We start from the raw sequence: 14,294 nt of genomic DNA on the forward strand, positions 1-14,294 counted from the left end.
CTTTCCAGTGGACAAGACCTTAGTTGTATTAAAGGTCTGTAACTGAGCCAAATACCTTACAGCATGTTACAGAAGTGCTCCAAAGCTGCTTATATATGCTTAATTTAATACACCATTTTTTTTTTTTTTCCATTTTTGCAGAGTAATCCCAAAATGCACCAAATGAAACTAAGGTAATTCCGATAACGTAATACTGAACATACACTCTTTTGCAGTATATAAATGGTATGAAACTGAAAAGCAAAAAAAAAAAAAAGGCAGGGTAAATCACGAGCTAAAAGTGCAATTAGCTGTGGTTGATCTCTTTAATCTCGAGTTTATATCAATAGAGAAAGCGTAGCAAATTGGTCTTTTTTTTTTTTTTTTAATGGCGTATGTAAATAAAAAGTGCAAATTGTAATATGGGCACAGTTCAGCTGTTGTTTGAGTGAGAAATAACAACAGTTGAGGGATTCGTGTGAACAATTAAGAAGTTATCCACAGTTCAGTCCACACAGACTGTGGCTGTAAAGGCCGTGAAGAGCTTTTAATGGATGATCTCAGCTTTGAGCAAGGCTCATGCGTGGATTACCGAATGGGCCTACCGGAAACATGAGCGAGGGTTAACATTTCTTGTTTAAAAGCAACAGAGCTCAGTTAAAGGACAACAACAAAAAAAAAGACCACAAATAGACGCAAAACAACCACAGGGTGACGAAAAATGATCCCACACTACCTAGTCATTTTGTGACTCTCTGAGTCCACATGTCTGGGCCGAGGGCCCATTGTGTGAAGCGTTTTGAAAAGATGAACCGGGCATCGAACGGGGCGAAGTGTGTGTATATAAAGTAAATATATAATCGTTACACGAGCGGTGCTTCACATAGGTAGCGTGGCCGAGCGGTCTAAGGCGCTGGATTAAGGCTCCAGTCTCTTCGGGGGCGTGGGTTCGAATCCCACCGCTGCCAGAACGTTTTTATGCACCGCGGTTGCTTAATTAACTCCGCACATACTGACTGGACTCGGACACACATATGAAGTTCCAGTGCGACTTCTTTTTTTTAAAAACAGACTTGCCCGTTTAAACAAATTAAGAGAGAACGATAACGGTGTAGTGGAGTCGCTGTGCATCATGGGCCTGGGCTCCTCCCCACGTGTCTGTGTGGAGCAGAGTCAACATGGTACCGACACCAGCAGACTCCAGCTACGTTAGCTTGAGTTAGTCCCCTGCTCCTGGAAGCACCGCATTTCTGGACTGTCCTCACTCGGATGAGATAGCTAAAACTGTACTTTGAAGTGTGCAGGTGAGAACTAAATCTAATCTGGATGCCGATAGGCAGAAAAGACGCGTTAAACCAGGCCCCGATGACTGACTGTGTCTTATTTTGACTGGCTAGTCTTGCTATTGCTAGGCTAAAGTTACCTGGCTAGGCTACTTTGCAGCCTTTTAGCTAGTGTCATGCTTAGTCGGTTGTTTACACGAAAGGGAAATGTTGAGTTTGTTGCTCTTTGGTCTGATTTCTTTTAAAGATTTACTTTTTTTTTTAAATACAGGAATGAAAATTTGACCCGCAGAGCAGCGCAGGGCCGTGACAAGTGGCTGGAGGGTTTGATGCTAGCTTGCTAAGCAGAAGCTAACGTAGCCAAAAACTTGTGCTTTTTAAAAAAAGAATAATTACCTGTAATAGGTTTCATAACAGTCTGACATCTTAAGTACCGTGCAACCTTTGCACAAGTGTTTGTATGAAGAGCAGCCATTTATCATTGGATTATATTGTGTCACATCATGTGAGTTTTACCAGGCTGTGTCAGTGGTAGCATCACTTGACAGGCTGCATGATCATGGTCTTTCTGTCCACTAACTTTAGTGGTTTTACTGGCTCGCTTTCTGCAAATGGTTCATGAAAGATAACCCCTCTACTTTAGAAGACTGACAGCCCGAAACCCCCTGACAATAATTATGCTGAATTCTGATGTAACCTTGCTATGGTGGATCACATTGTCCTTGTTACTGCTCCAGCTGCCTGTTACCTGTTTTCTTTCTTAACAGTCTGGGTGCAGCCACTTGGTAACAGTGATGGGAGTGTTTGTCTGCAGAAAGAAATCCCCGTAATTTAGTGTTTCTTTGTCTTTAGGTTGGATCTTTTAGATCTGCTGCCACTCCCCTCCTGTTACATCACCTCTCCTCTCCTCGCTCTGCTCACATCAATATGGCCAGCGGGGATGACGATGACCCCATTATAGAAGAGGTATGTCCATAGGCTGAAGTTAAAGGTCAAAAGAGGCGATATGGTAATCTACAATGAATCTGCTCTGCCAGCAAGCGTTGCCCGTGTAGCTGACGATTATTCCTCTGTGCCACAGCCCTCCGATGTTGTCCAAAAACTATTTAAAAACAAATCAGTGAGCCACACTATTTCACTTGGTGTTCATCAGTATGCACACAGGCACTGTAGTTTTTCTGTAGTTTATCTAGAACTGGAAATACCCCCTAAATATGTATTAATCGACATCTTAAAATAGTCCCAGGCAAATGCGCTACTTTCACCTGTTTTAGTGGTGTTTGCAAAAAAAACTGCAGAGCACAGCTTTTTAACGAAATTAAACTTTGCATTTGTGACCAGATTTTTAAGTTTTACATGGTCAGTAAGAATGAATGAGCATGGCCAGAGTGCCCAGACAGGATCGAAAAATTAGACGGCATACAGAGACAAACTAAAACATTGTTGGGGGATTTGTTGAGTGCTGTCTTTTTCCCCTGTTTTCAAATCTGTATATCTCACTGCCTTGGGATAATTCTAATGTGGCTTAATGTGAGGTCAGGTATGAATGTAAAAGATAGGAAAAAACACACTGAATTTTATTTTGACATCTATTTATAACCTTTATTTCATCAGGTATTTTTAATGAGATCGAGAAAATTTTGCAAGAGAGCAAAAACAGCAGAGATAAGACACACAACAAAACAGTCAGTCACACAACTGCATACAAACAGCATCAGAAACAATCTCAGACATCCCTAAAAAAGTTCCCAAAATTAAAAGATTAAATTCATCCAGTGGCTTTGTAGGAAAGGCTCCTCGAATGGCGACGTCTACCAGTTCCTCACGCCAGTTTGTGTAGTCAGAGACTAACTTTGATCAATGTTTCTGTTCCTTTCAGATTGATGTGTACCTTGCCAAAAGCCTTGCAGATAAGCTCTATCTTTTCCAGGTACGTTTTTTTCCTTTGTTGTATTTAATGCTGACGAGCACAGCTCCCTTCATGAGCAGATTCCTAAAACAATCTTGACTCTTTTAACCTGTACTGTATAATGTTCATGTGTCAAGTGTCATGAGTCATTAATCCCCTTCATTGTTTTTTTTTTCTGACACAGTACCCTGTCCGACCATCCAACATGACCTATGATGATGTCAACCACTTAACGGCTAAGATCAAACCCAAGCAGCAAAGGGTACAAAAGGCTCTTTTCTTACCCTACAACCCATCTGTATAGAAACTGAGAATTTTTATTCATCTGAAAGTGTTTGTCATGTGTTTCTTGCACTGATCCTTATGTAGGTGGAGTTGGAAATGGCCATCAACACAATGAGTCCGAACTACTGTCGCAGTAAGGGAGAGCAAATAGCTCTGAATGTGGATGGCACAGCTTTTGACGAAACCAACACCTATTCAGCGTATGTCCACTGATAAACCTTTGCTAAGCTCTTTATGTGTTACTGTCTGTATGTCTTACTCACCACTAGTGTCTACGACGAGTTTTTACATCTGCGCTTATTTGTTTTCTGGCAGAGAGTTAGATGAAGAGAACAATACAGCTCTCACATCTGTTTGTTAAATATGAAGTTACAGCCAGCAGCTCATTAGCTTAGCTTAGATAAGACTGGAAACGGAAATTAATTCTTGGCTGGGACCAACAACGTCCTGGAGTCTCCACTGGTTGATCAGCAGAGCCAAGAAATAGTCCTGCACATAACCCTCTTAAAACAGCAAATTGTTCTTTGTACGCGACTTTTTGTGCGAATCAAACAAACAAGACATGACGTGTTAATCAGTGAGCTTTAGAAAATACTGGAAGGTGGATTTTGTTGCCTTTGGACAGAACCAGGCTAGCTGCCACCCCTTTCCAGTCTTTATGCTAAACTACGGTAGCCATCTCCCAGCTGTACATTTATATCTGGCGTACAGACACGAAAGTGACATCAGTCTTCTCATCTAATTCTCAACGAGAGAGCAACCAAGCGAATTTCCCAAAATGTCAAACAATTCTTCAAACATTAGATAAATAACTGCAAACTGGCAGTATTGTCCCAAAGTGAAGTTTTTGTTGACTTTTCTTTAGAAATTGAGCCGAGTTATTAACCAGTTTGCTGTGTTTCCCCAGGAAAATGATGGACAAGCAGACCTTCTCCTCCATCCAAGCCACCACCAACACCTCCAGATATGCTGCTGCAGTGTTTCGCAAAGGTCGGATCTAATAACGAGTGGTTCTTTAGCCCACTGTAGCACCATGCTTGTGTTTTGGTTGGCTTAACTTCGTTGCTGCTTCTTGTAAATACAAAGTTCACTCATATGTTCACAGAGTCCGTGTGAAACCCTATTAGTGTTACCTTTCTTACCTTTTGTTAAGTTGTATTCCACAATTTTACTGTGTGTTTCTGTTGAAAATCACCTAATATGTCAATATGGCCGACTTTGTGACTAACATGAGTCCTCAGTCAGCCACTGCTGCACCATTACTGATCAAAACCAGGATTTTTTTTTAGTTTCTGACTGTTTTATTATTTATCTCGATAGGTGAGCTTCACGTCACACCTCTGACGGGAATCCTCCAGATGAGACCCAGCTTCTCTTATCTGGACAAGGCTGATAACAAAACCAGAGAGAGGGAGGCAGCCAATGAAGGTTTTTTTATTTCCCCAAAATTAAATAAATGACAGAGATCAGTTTAGATTGTTTTGTTTTTTTTTAAATATTTAAGATTTTTAAAAAACTGTTTTTAATCAATTTTCATCTTTCACAAACCGAATATCCTAAGATGAATAAAACTAAATACATCCCAAAATTCAGGATAAAACAATGACTAGTGACAAATATCAGGATCTAAAAATTTGACAGCTTTTTTAAAAGGGCATTGATTTTTTTGAAAAAACAATCAGTCAACAGATTGATTTAATCTTCAGCTATTTGGATTATTGAGTAAATCAATTTTTTTTAAGAAAAAATGCCAAAATTCTCTGTGTCGAGCTTCTTAAATCTGAGAATTTGCTGCTTTTTTTGGGGGGTTTGGAAATCTGAACGTCTCTGGCTTTTGGTCTGTTTTTCAGACAGTCATCATCAGCTTTGAAAAGTAGGTAACACAAAACCTTCTGTTACTGATCTAGTCTGATATGACGACCGTTACATGACCACAGTCTTCTCTCTGCAGGTGGAGACTCGTCCCAGGATGAAGCTGAGGAAGAAGCCAAGGCCATCACCGTGAGAACCTGTGCACACACATGTAAACTTTATGTTCCCGTGAAGACCCGTAATTTATGAATTCCCTGCATGTATCCCACTCCAGGTGAGGTTTGCTCGTCCTGAGTCGGAGCAGGCCCGGCAGAGGAGGATCCAGTCCTACGAGTTCCTCCAGAAGAAGCAGGCAGAGGAGCCCTGGGTTCACCTGCACTACCACGGTGTCAAGGTAGGGGGTGAACTTATTGATAGGGTTCCGCATTGTTTTGTAATCCTCTGTGTACTAAACTTTTACTGGCAGCCGATGCCGAGTACAGATCTGATGACCTTCACCAAAATAGATGCACCATGTAACGTCTATGTGCAAAAGCATTGGAGCTTCTGCTTTCCTCTATTTTATTATGTCTAATGTCATTATAAAATAAGTACTAAATGTCCAGACACATTTAGTACTGGACATGTTATTGAACAGTGTGCTGAATTGTGTTGTAGCTGTCTCTCACTGTGTTGTTGTCAGGAGATTTTGTCATGAAGCGTTTGTCTCATGAGTTTTGTCTTCCTTTTTCTTTCCTTTTTTTCTTTGTCTTTGTCATGTTAATATAAATTCAGGACGGTCGCTCGGAGCATGAGAGGCAGTACCTGTTCTGTCAGTCTGTGGACGCCTCGGAGAACTCTGAACTGGTCAAAACTCCTAAGTGCGTATAATACATTTCATTACTTTGACTCGGACTGGGAGTATTATTTTAGTAGCAGACTGTACCATATTCGTTTGATTTTTGGTAAAACAAAAATCATTATTGTCTTCCCTGGCTGTCTAATATTCATTATCCAGCGCCTAATATTGGGCGTATTTTTGCCACCAAACTGCTTGTTTGTTCTGATTGCAAATATTACTTGTGTGGTTTGGTCAATGTTGACAACTGTTGCATGTGTTCGGTGTATGTTGCCTTACATGGATGCAGTTTTAAAGAGTAAAAATCTTCTACCAACACTATGGACTGTTGGTTCAGTTGTCGCAGTTTCCTTGTCCTTATGTAATTCCTGATGCCCCCCCCCCACCTGCTCACCTCTCTCCCTGACTGATTTCTCTCATTTTTTTTCTCAGGGAGTACCTGGCGATGCTGATGCCCCCTCTCGCAGAGGAAAAAGTGTAAGTATTCCTCAGTCTTCTGAGGAGATCTCTGAGATTTTAAACTGGTTTACTGCTCCAGAAAAGAGTCGTTACCTTCATCTTCTGGCTGTTTGCTGTCCTTGTCCGTTTGTTAGTGTGAAGCCCGTTGGTCCCAGTAATGTGCTCTCCATGGCTCAACTCCGCACTCTGCCGCTGGGAGAGCAAGTCAAGACCCTGATGAAGAACGGTAGGTTAACATGTTTAAACTGGTCATATTAGGAAAAGGTTTTTGTGTAGCAGAGGGATGGCAGGGCATGAGTTGTTTTAGAAACCAGTCATTTTTTACATATTACATAAGCTTTCTTCTTGATTATTTAAACAGGAGATCAGTATTGACTTTGGTTCACTGATGTCATGTGGTGGCATTGAAATGACAGGTCTCTGTTTCTTGGTTAGGGTTGGGCAAATAGTCACCAGTTTTAACAAGATTTTGTTTTCCTCAGTACGTTGAACTACATGAACTGAATCAGATTTACAGCATTTACCTTTAAGATCTGTCGCCCTTCCTCTGACAACTCCTCTCATCTCCAGTCAAGGTGATGCCGTTCGCTAACCTAATGGGCCTCCTCGCCTCTGGCACAGACTCAACCTCAGTGTTGCGCTGCATCCAGCAGGTGGCACTGCTGGTGCAGGGGAACTGGGTTGTCAAGAGGTGAGTCCAGGCAGCTTTCATTAAACAGAGTCTACGCTCTTGTATGTGGGAATTAAGTTTAAAGAGTGCATCCATTGTTGTAGACTAATTTATTGTAAAGACAAATGTCACAGAAAATTTTCAACAGACTAAATTTGTAGTTTAAAATGAGGATTTAAAGTTACACTTAACTCAACCCACAAGAGAGTGTTGCAGCCGAGAGTGAGGGAGATTCTGTTCTTTATTAATTCAACATTTTTCCATATTAAACACTGGCCTGGCAGCTGACTGATGTTTCTGTATTTTTTATTTTATTTTTTTCCTCAGTGATGTTCTGTATCCTAAAAACACCTGCAGTCCTCACAGTGGTGTCCCTGCTGAGGTGCTCTGTCGTGGCAGGGACTTCGTGGTGAGCTGCTGTCACTGTTTTTATCGAACTACTCAAAGTCAAACCAGTGACAGTTTAAAGCCTGGTAGTTTGTTTTGTGTGGTCAGCGTGGTTTTGACTCAGTTGTTTCTTCCTTTTTTTTAGATGTGGAGATTCACACTGGAGCGCTCTGTGATGAGAAAGGAGATTGCTTCCGTCATCAAAGTAAGGGTCAACCCGACCAAACCACCGAAATTGACCTGACTGGTAATCACTAAAGATGGCCCGAGACAGAAGCTTCTGAACTGTGCATCGTAATCGATGAGTCCCGCTAACATCTCAGAGTTGTTTTGACCGGAATGATTACATTTTTGCCACGTCTGGGGTGCTTGAAAATTGGAAGTAGCAGAGTAAAACTGGAATGGTTTACTGTACAGAATGAAGCTGAGAGCCCTCTTTTACACAGAACGGTCAAGGGCAATTCTTGCTGAGATTTAGATGTGAACTAAAACAAACTCCAACTGGGAGATGCTCAGTGCCACTAGTCTTTCACAGCTGTTGAGTTGCTGAGCAGCTTCGTCGGTGCAGGGGTGTCCTTGAACACTTGCTCTAGTTTGCTTCTGTCACCCTGAGGCGGCGGTTGTTTCGGTTCATTCACGTAAACAGAACTAACGAGGCCTACCCTCTGTCTCCGTCAGCTTCCTCCGGAGGATGTGAAGGAGTTCCTGGAGCATGTGGCAACACCTCGGATCAACCGGGGCTGGGAGTTCCTGTTGCCTACTGATGTAGACTTCATTAAGAAACACCCAGATGTTGCCCACAGGCAACACATGCTGTGGCTTGGCATCCAGAGCAAGTAGGTTACATTCAGAGACGCAGGAGGAAAATGTGTTTTTGACTGAAGAAGCTCGGTTATCTCACCAGGGTATTATTGTCAATCATCGAAGTGCTATTAAATGTTTTTCTTGGAGGATAGTTGATTATCAGGACTAATTTGCACCAACCTCTTTCTTTTTTTTTTTTAAGGTTGGAAAAGGTCTTTAACTTCTCTAAAGAAGACTTTTTGCCAAAGAATTCCCCTCATCCTGGTGTGTACTGACTTTTATTTGTAACAGCCAGCTATTAATAGATAACACATGAAATATTCAGCAGAGATGAATCTTAGTTGAGCCGATGTGTGTTTTTTTTCAGAGCCTGTCCACGTCAGCGGAGAGCGGCGTCTGAAGATGGCTCAGGAGCGAGCACAAGAAAACCAGTTGTCCCTGCAGAAGGACCTGGATGCCAAAAGAGCCGGAAGCAGCATCCACATCAAACAGGAACCCGTCAGCGACAAGGAAGACGAGCCTATGGACACCTCCTCCCCCCCTTCCTCCTCCTCCTCCATCCCCAACGGTTCTGTCAATGGGTACCCCAATGCCACCTCCCCCGGCTTCGATCACAGTAACGGTAACACACCATCCCCGGAGCTGCAGGACTTTGTGATAAAGACTTTCAGGAAGCATTTTGTACTGACGCTGAATGAGTTAAAGAGGCTGTTTAACCTCCATCTGGCTTCCATGCCGGCGGGACGGAGCGTCTTCCACTCCATCTCGGACCACATGCTGCAGGACGCCATACAGCTCTGCCACTGCAAACAGATAATGGTGCCTGTGAGTGTTCAGACAGGACATCCACTTTCGTGGTCACAATTAAGGATTCACAATGTTTTTGGATGTTAAACTCCAACCCATTCACACTGGATGCTCCTCTTTTCCTTCCTTCTCTCGGTCTTTGTCTCTATCCTGTGTTGTCTAAACACATTCCTATGAAACGAGCCTCAACAGTTGAGTGAAAAGCATACTCTAGTCGCTGTTAAGGCTGTGTCCAGACTGTAAGTAGTCTGACAAAACACTGCAGGGGGGGATGTATAATGTGTGTAGCAGCTAGAGCTGGACGATATGGATGAAGTGTATTATTACAGTATATTGTTCTGTAGTGTATATTCTGGCAATTGAATGAAGAAATTGTTTATACTGTTAAGAGGTAAAACGATTTGTCAGTTACTCGATCAATTCATTTTAAAAGCAAAAATACAAACACTTCTTTGCTCCAGCTTTTCAGTTGTAACAAACTGTCGTGACAAAATGTGCCGGTGTTAGCCAGATGGCTAATTTTCATGAAGTGACAGATTAAAATATTCAAACATAGGACAGTAGGATACCAAAATGGCAAAAACAAAAGCAACAAAATCAGCATGCACCAGACAGTGCACAGATCATGAGAAACAAGGGGAATAAGCAAGACAAATTCAACAGTACAGTGACCACATCCGCTGTTCAGTACATGCAGCAATGCACTGAAATGTAGAGCAACCAAACTGAGCTGTAGTTTCTGTGGCTCTGGTACACAATGAGGTAATGACTCTTATCCCATCCTGCTGAAGTGTGAGTTTTCAAATATCAGTAGTTAGGTTTGATTTCTGTTGGGCTCAGGCCAAAGACCACTCCCTAGGAGGGAGCAGAACTAAGGGGTCCCCTGTTGAAGGGCAGAGATTACCTTCCCCTTTGTCTTTGGGTGCTGAATAAGAAGGTTTTCTCACTGGCACATCCAACGCATCGGTTTTCTCACATTAAATAACGACATTAACGGTCGCTCTGCTTGTGAGCGCTTAGTTACTTGTTTGTAAAGGAATGGGTGCACTGAAGCAATGCAGAAGTGGTTCTCAGGTTCCCCTCGGGTTCCAGCAGCCACCTGATACCTCCTGTGTGTTTGTAGTCTGTTTGTCCGTCCTCTGTGTTTGGAATAAGGTTGCTGTTTTAGGCTTAATATAGTTAGATGTGGTATGTTATGAATTTACTTTACCGGCTGTGTTTTTCTTGTCGTGGTGTTTGCTCATAGGGCAGGGAGTGGCGTGGTGTGTGCCACATCCCCTCGTTTCATTGAGCAGCCATGTCTCCTGCCAGGACCAGCCCTGTCCTGGCTTAGGTCTTATCCCATCTGTATCCTTGATATGAGGGGATTTCAACCGCCACGGGGGAGGGAATGGCCGCGGGCCATCTTTATTATGCAAGAGATTATTAGCCTCAAAGCAAAGCTCATTACTGCTGAACGAGGGGTTAATCCGGGAGGTTGTTTGCAAACGCAGGCAGATCTGGAATCAGGTGACTTGTCTTCTAAGTCAACGTAAACAGTATTGTCTAGATGTCTGACAGTTCATAGATCAGTTTTGACTCAGTGGGTTGTGTGTCCGGAGGGTTAATCCTGGTTTGGGTTACTCAGTGTTGATCCTTCTGGTGGTCAGCCTGTTCTTGTTTTGACTTCTGGGCGAGTGATCAAATTAACAGACAAATTAAGTGTCTGAGAAGGAAACGATTTGACATGCTTATAATTCGTGAACTATTACATAAAAGGGTACCTGCACGCTTGAATTAAGGTTTCGATGAACATGCAGGCTATATTATGTTTATTATAAGCACACTTATGCCGGTCCAAACACACTCTTGTTGTTTGTGACTGCTGCGAATCTTTACTTGCATGTGCATGTTGAGAGAGGACGGAGCAAGACTTCCTTGCTCAGACTAGATGCAGGTTTAGAGATTTGAACTGGAAACCTCTTGGTCAGTGTCTTTCCTAACTTTGACCTTTCCTTCTAACTTCAGTTTCCTGCTCAGAGCACAGCAGCCCTTGATGAACAGAAGGTGTTTGGTTTGTGGGAAACTGGAGAGGACTTCGACAAGGTAAACACTCTCATAACGTCGCCCTTTTCATAACATCTGCACGTACAGTGGTACAAGGAGGATATTTGCAGCTGAAATGCACCACAAACCGCACGTCACTAAGCCCTCAGCAATCACTGAATTTCACATGAACTTCAGAGCCCACACGCAGCATGTTTCAGTGTGGGCCACGATTGGCTTGTTGCATCGCTGCAGTGCGACACGGTAATAGAAAAGTGGGGCACTTTAGGGTTCTGTTTGCCAGCCACAACCAAATCAAAGTGGCAAAGCTGCGTGCCAAGTGTGGGGTTTTTCCTCTGTTGTCTTTCCCTCCCTCTTTCAATATTTCAAAAGGGAGGCAGAGATGGTTAATGTTTTGTGACCTTAAGTGCATTTCATCAGCCAATGTCTGCACTAGACTTCCTCTGCTAGATTCCCAAACATGATGATGACTCTTTAGACAGAACACGTGTGGTCTTTCACTTGTGTTTTGTGACGTTTTGTAATACATGCTTATTTGATTTCTGTCGTTATATATGTATGCTAAATATGAAGCTACAGACAGCAGTCGGTTAGCTTCAGTGCCTTTAAACTCACTAATTCATTCAGGTAAATACAGTGCTTGTCGTGGTTTTACGGGGCGGCCATGTGCCATTTCTCGGCTGGACTCTGTGATGTCCGGGAGTTACAATAACCCTGTTTTTTGTAAGGATTAAATAAACAAAATGTAACATGTTAATCGGTGGTAGGAGGAGGTGCTGGAAGGAGAGTTTTGTTACCTTTTGGACAGTGCTGCCGTTAGCTGTTTCCCCGTTTCCAGTCTTTATGCTAGGGCTAAATCTGCTCTACTGCTGGCTCTGGCTTCAGATTCAACAAGCACACAGGCGACGTATCAATCTTCTCACCGGACTCTAGTCAGAAAACAAATAAGCAGATTTCCCAAAATGCTGAACTTTTCCTTTTTAAATTAATTCTTTGGTGTGTTTCCTCCTGCAGCACCGTCGGCTGCTGTACGACCTGTTCACGAAGAACTACCGGGTCAGGAGGAACATGATACAAGCCAGACTGGCACAGGAGTTTGGAGACGCCTCTAAAGCGGACATCGACCGGCTGCTCAAGGTGAGATTGGTGACGAGACTTGTACCTGTTGAAAGGTAGGTGTTAAAAAGGCTGATCTAACCTCTCCTCTGTTCCAGGAGTGCTGCAGCAGCCACGCAGGGATGTGGTACCTCAAGGGAACGATACAGTCCTGACACTGAGATCCTGCCCCCAGCGGTCACCGTCAGCCAATCAAATCCTCTCCCAGGTGTCCAGTGGGAGGGCAGTCACAGAGATGCAAGCCAATCACAGCTCGCCCAGCTCTGAGGGCGGGCGACTTGAGGACAAAGATGTCAGCCGTCTGCTCTGCTCAGAACATGAAGCTTTTCTCGTTTCAACTGAAGCATTTCTGACATTAACGCAAGCACTCTGGTGCAGCCCGGAAGATAGAAACTCCTCACACGCTCACACTGACAGCTGGAGAATCTGAGGGCAAAAATATGAATATAAAACAATGAAGAAATAGCGAGATACATATATGGTTTGTCAGTAGATTTTTGGATTTATGACCTCATGTTTGATTATTTTCGAATTCAACTTTTACCAGATGGTAAAAGGGTGGTGTTTACTAAAGAAAGCAACCATGGCTCAGAGTGCTTTCACTTTACTTGATTAAATTTTGCCAGAGAAAACACGTTTTACTTTATCAACAAAGCAAACATTGTTTAATGCCTTGTGGGTAGAAAACCTTAAAGCTGATTTTTTTTTTTTTTTTTTTAAATCTATTAAGAAAAAAAACTCTACACTTTGTTAGATCTGACTTTGGTAAACGATTATCGACTAAATAGAGTATTTATTCCACCCTCCATACACAAATGAAACGGGTGAGCTTTAAGGATGGATGACATGATGTGTTTGATTAAAATGTGTGAAAGCACTTGGGGAAACGTTGCCAAACTCACAGGTCAACAAACCTGAAACAAAAGGGAAAAAATTATCAAAAAACAAGCAAAAAGTCCTAAAAATGTCCCTAATGTCCTTATTCACGTTTTGTAAACCTGAAATCACTTGATGTTTTTGGCAATCACGGACCTGGAAACTGCTACATCAAATATGGCTTTTCCCACATTTCTGTATTATTCAGTCACATATTAAATTTGAGAAAAAGTGGGTTAAATGGCTGATGTTGAGGTTTGTTTTTCTCGGTTGAATGTCCAGTTTTAAATGGTTTTCCTTTGTGAGAGAAACTTGAGTGACTGATTTTGATGAGAGCCAATAAAGTTGCAATTTGGAATAAAGTTTTGTCATAAATCTGTTGGGATTTCTTACGGTGTATAAACAAAGTGGAAGGGATGTGTGTGTGGACTGAATATTGGTCCAGTCCAAACACTGGACGATCGTCTGGGTGACGAGGGAGTTGTTGCTATGGATACACCAGTGTATCGCCATGTGCTGCTATCTTGAGCCTCCATCTAAAGTGCCTCTGCCTCACAAGGCATTCAGGACAAACCCACCCATTCATATGATGAATTAAAGGAACAATTATGCGTTTAGTTTCACTGAAATACTTCCAAGACATTTAGACCTTAAATATGAAGAAAGTGTTCTTCATTTCAGGCTAAATTTAGGATTTCCTATATCAGCAAATAATGTGGGTTGTATTTTTTTCATTGGTTTGTTACTTTGCTCAATAAACACTGTAATGTCAGCCTGTACGGTGTGTATTTTTGTCGTTACAGCCATCAGTGGTAATATGAGATGAGAATGAGTTGACTTGAAGTTTCCTGAAAAGCACCTCACTAGAAAGATCATAAACTGGGACATTTTGCGTGGATATCCCTTGGCTAATGAGGCGAAGCCTTTTTTTTTTTTTTTTAACATTACAGTGTAATATTCATGATGTTTGTTGCAGATTGTTATATAAAGATAAGCAGCCAGTTGATGTTTGGCATAAACTTA

General features: G+C 42.3%; 1 protein-coding gene and 1 non-coding gene across 2 annotated transcripts; both read left to right on the forward strand.

Annotated features, from left to right (window-relative positions):
• Nucleotides 1-865: 865 nt before the first annotated feature.
• Nucleotides 866-947, forward strand: trnal-aag. The gene has a single exon. It is a non-coding gene; the product is annotated as a tRNA-Leu (tRNA).
• A 138-nt stretch (nt 948-1,085) lies between these two features.
• polr3e (polymerase (RNA) III (DNA directed) polypeptide E) lies at nt 1,086-14,043 on the forward strand. The gene is made up of 21 exons (XM_040134430.1): nt 1,086-1,283; nt 2,115-2,228; nt 3,142-3,192; nt 3,356-3,433; nt 3,541-3,656; nt 4,364-4,446; nt 4,777-4,884; nt 5,408-5,457; nt 5,543-5,662; nt 6,043-6,128; nt 6,539-6,583; nt 6,700-6,791; nt 7,136-7,256; nt 7,563-7,644; nt 7,768-7,827; nt 8,301-8,458; nt 8,629-8,690; nt 8,794-9,251; nt 11,241-11,318; nt 12,294-12,416; nt 12,494-14,043. Exons 2-21 carry the CDS (start codon nt 2,190-2,192, stop codon nt 12,548-12,550), a joined length of 2,067 nt encoding a protein of 688 aa, XP_039990364.1. The 5' UTR covers nt 1,086-1,283; nt 2,115-2,189; the 3' UTR covers nt 12,551-14,043.
• Nucleotides 14,044-14,294: the final 251 nt, after the last annotated feature.

This window comes from Xiphias gladius, chromosome 9 (genome assembly GCF_016859285.1).
Source record: "Xiphias gladius isolate SHS-SW01 ecotype Sanya breed wild chromosome 9, ASM1685928v1, whole genome shotgun sequence".
Taxonomy (NCBI): Eukaryota; Metazoa; Chordata; class Actinopteri; order Istiophoriformes; family Xiphiidae; genus Xiphias; species Xiphias gladius.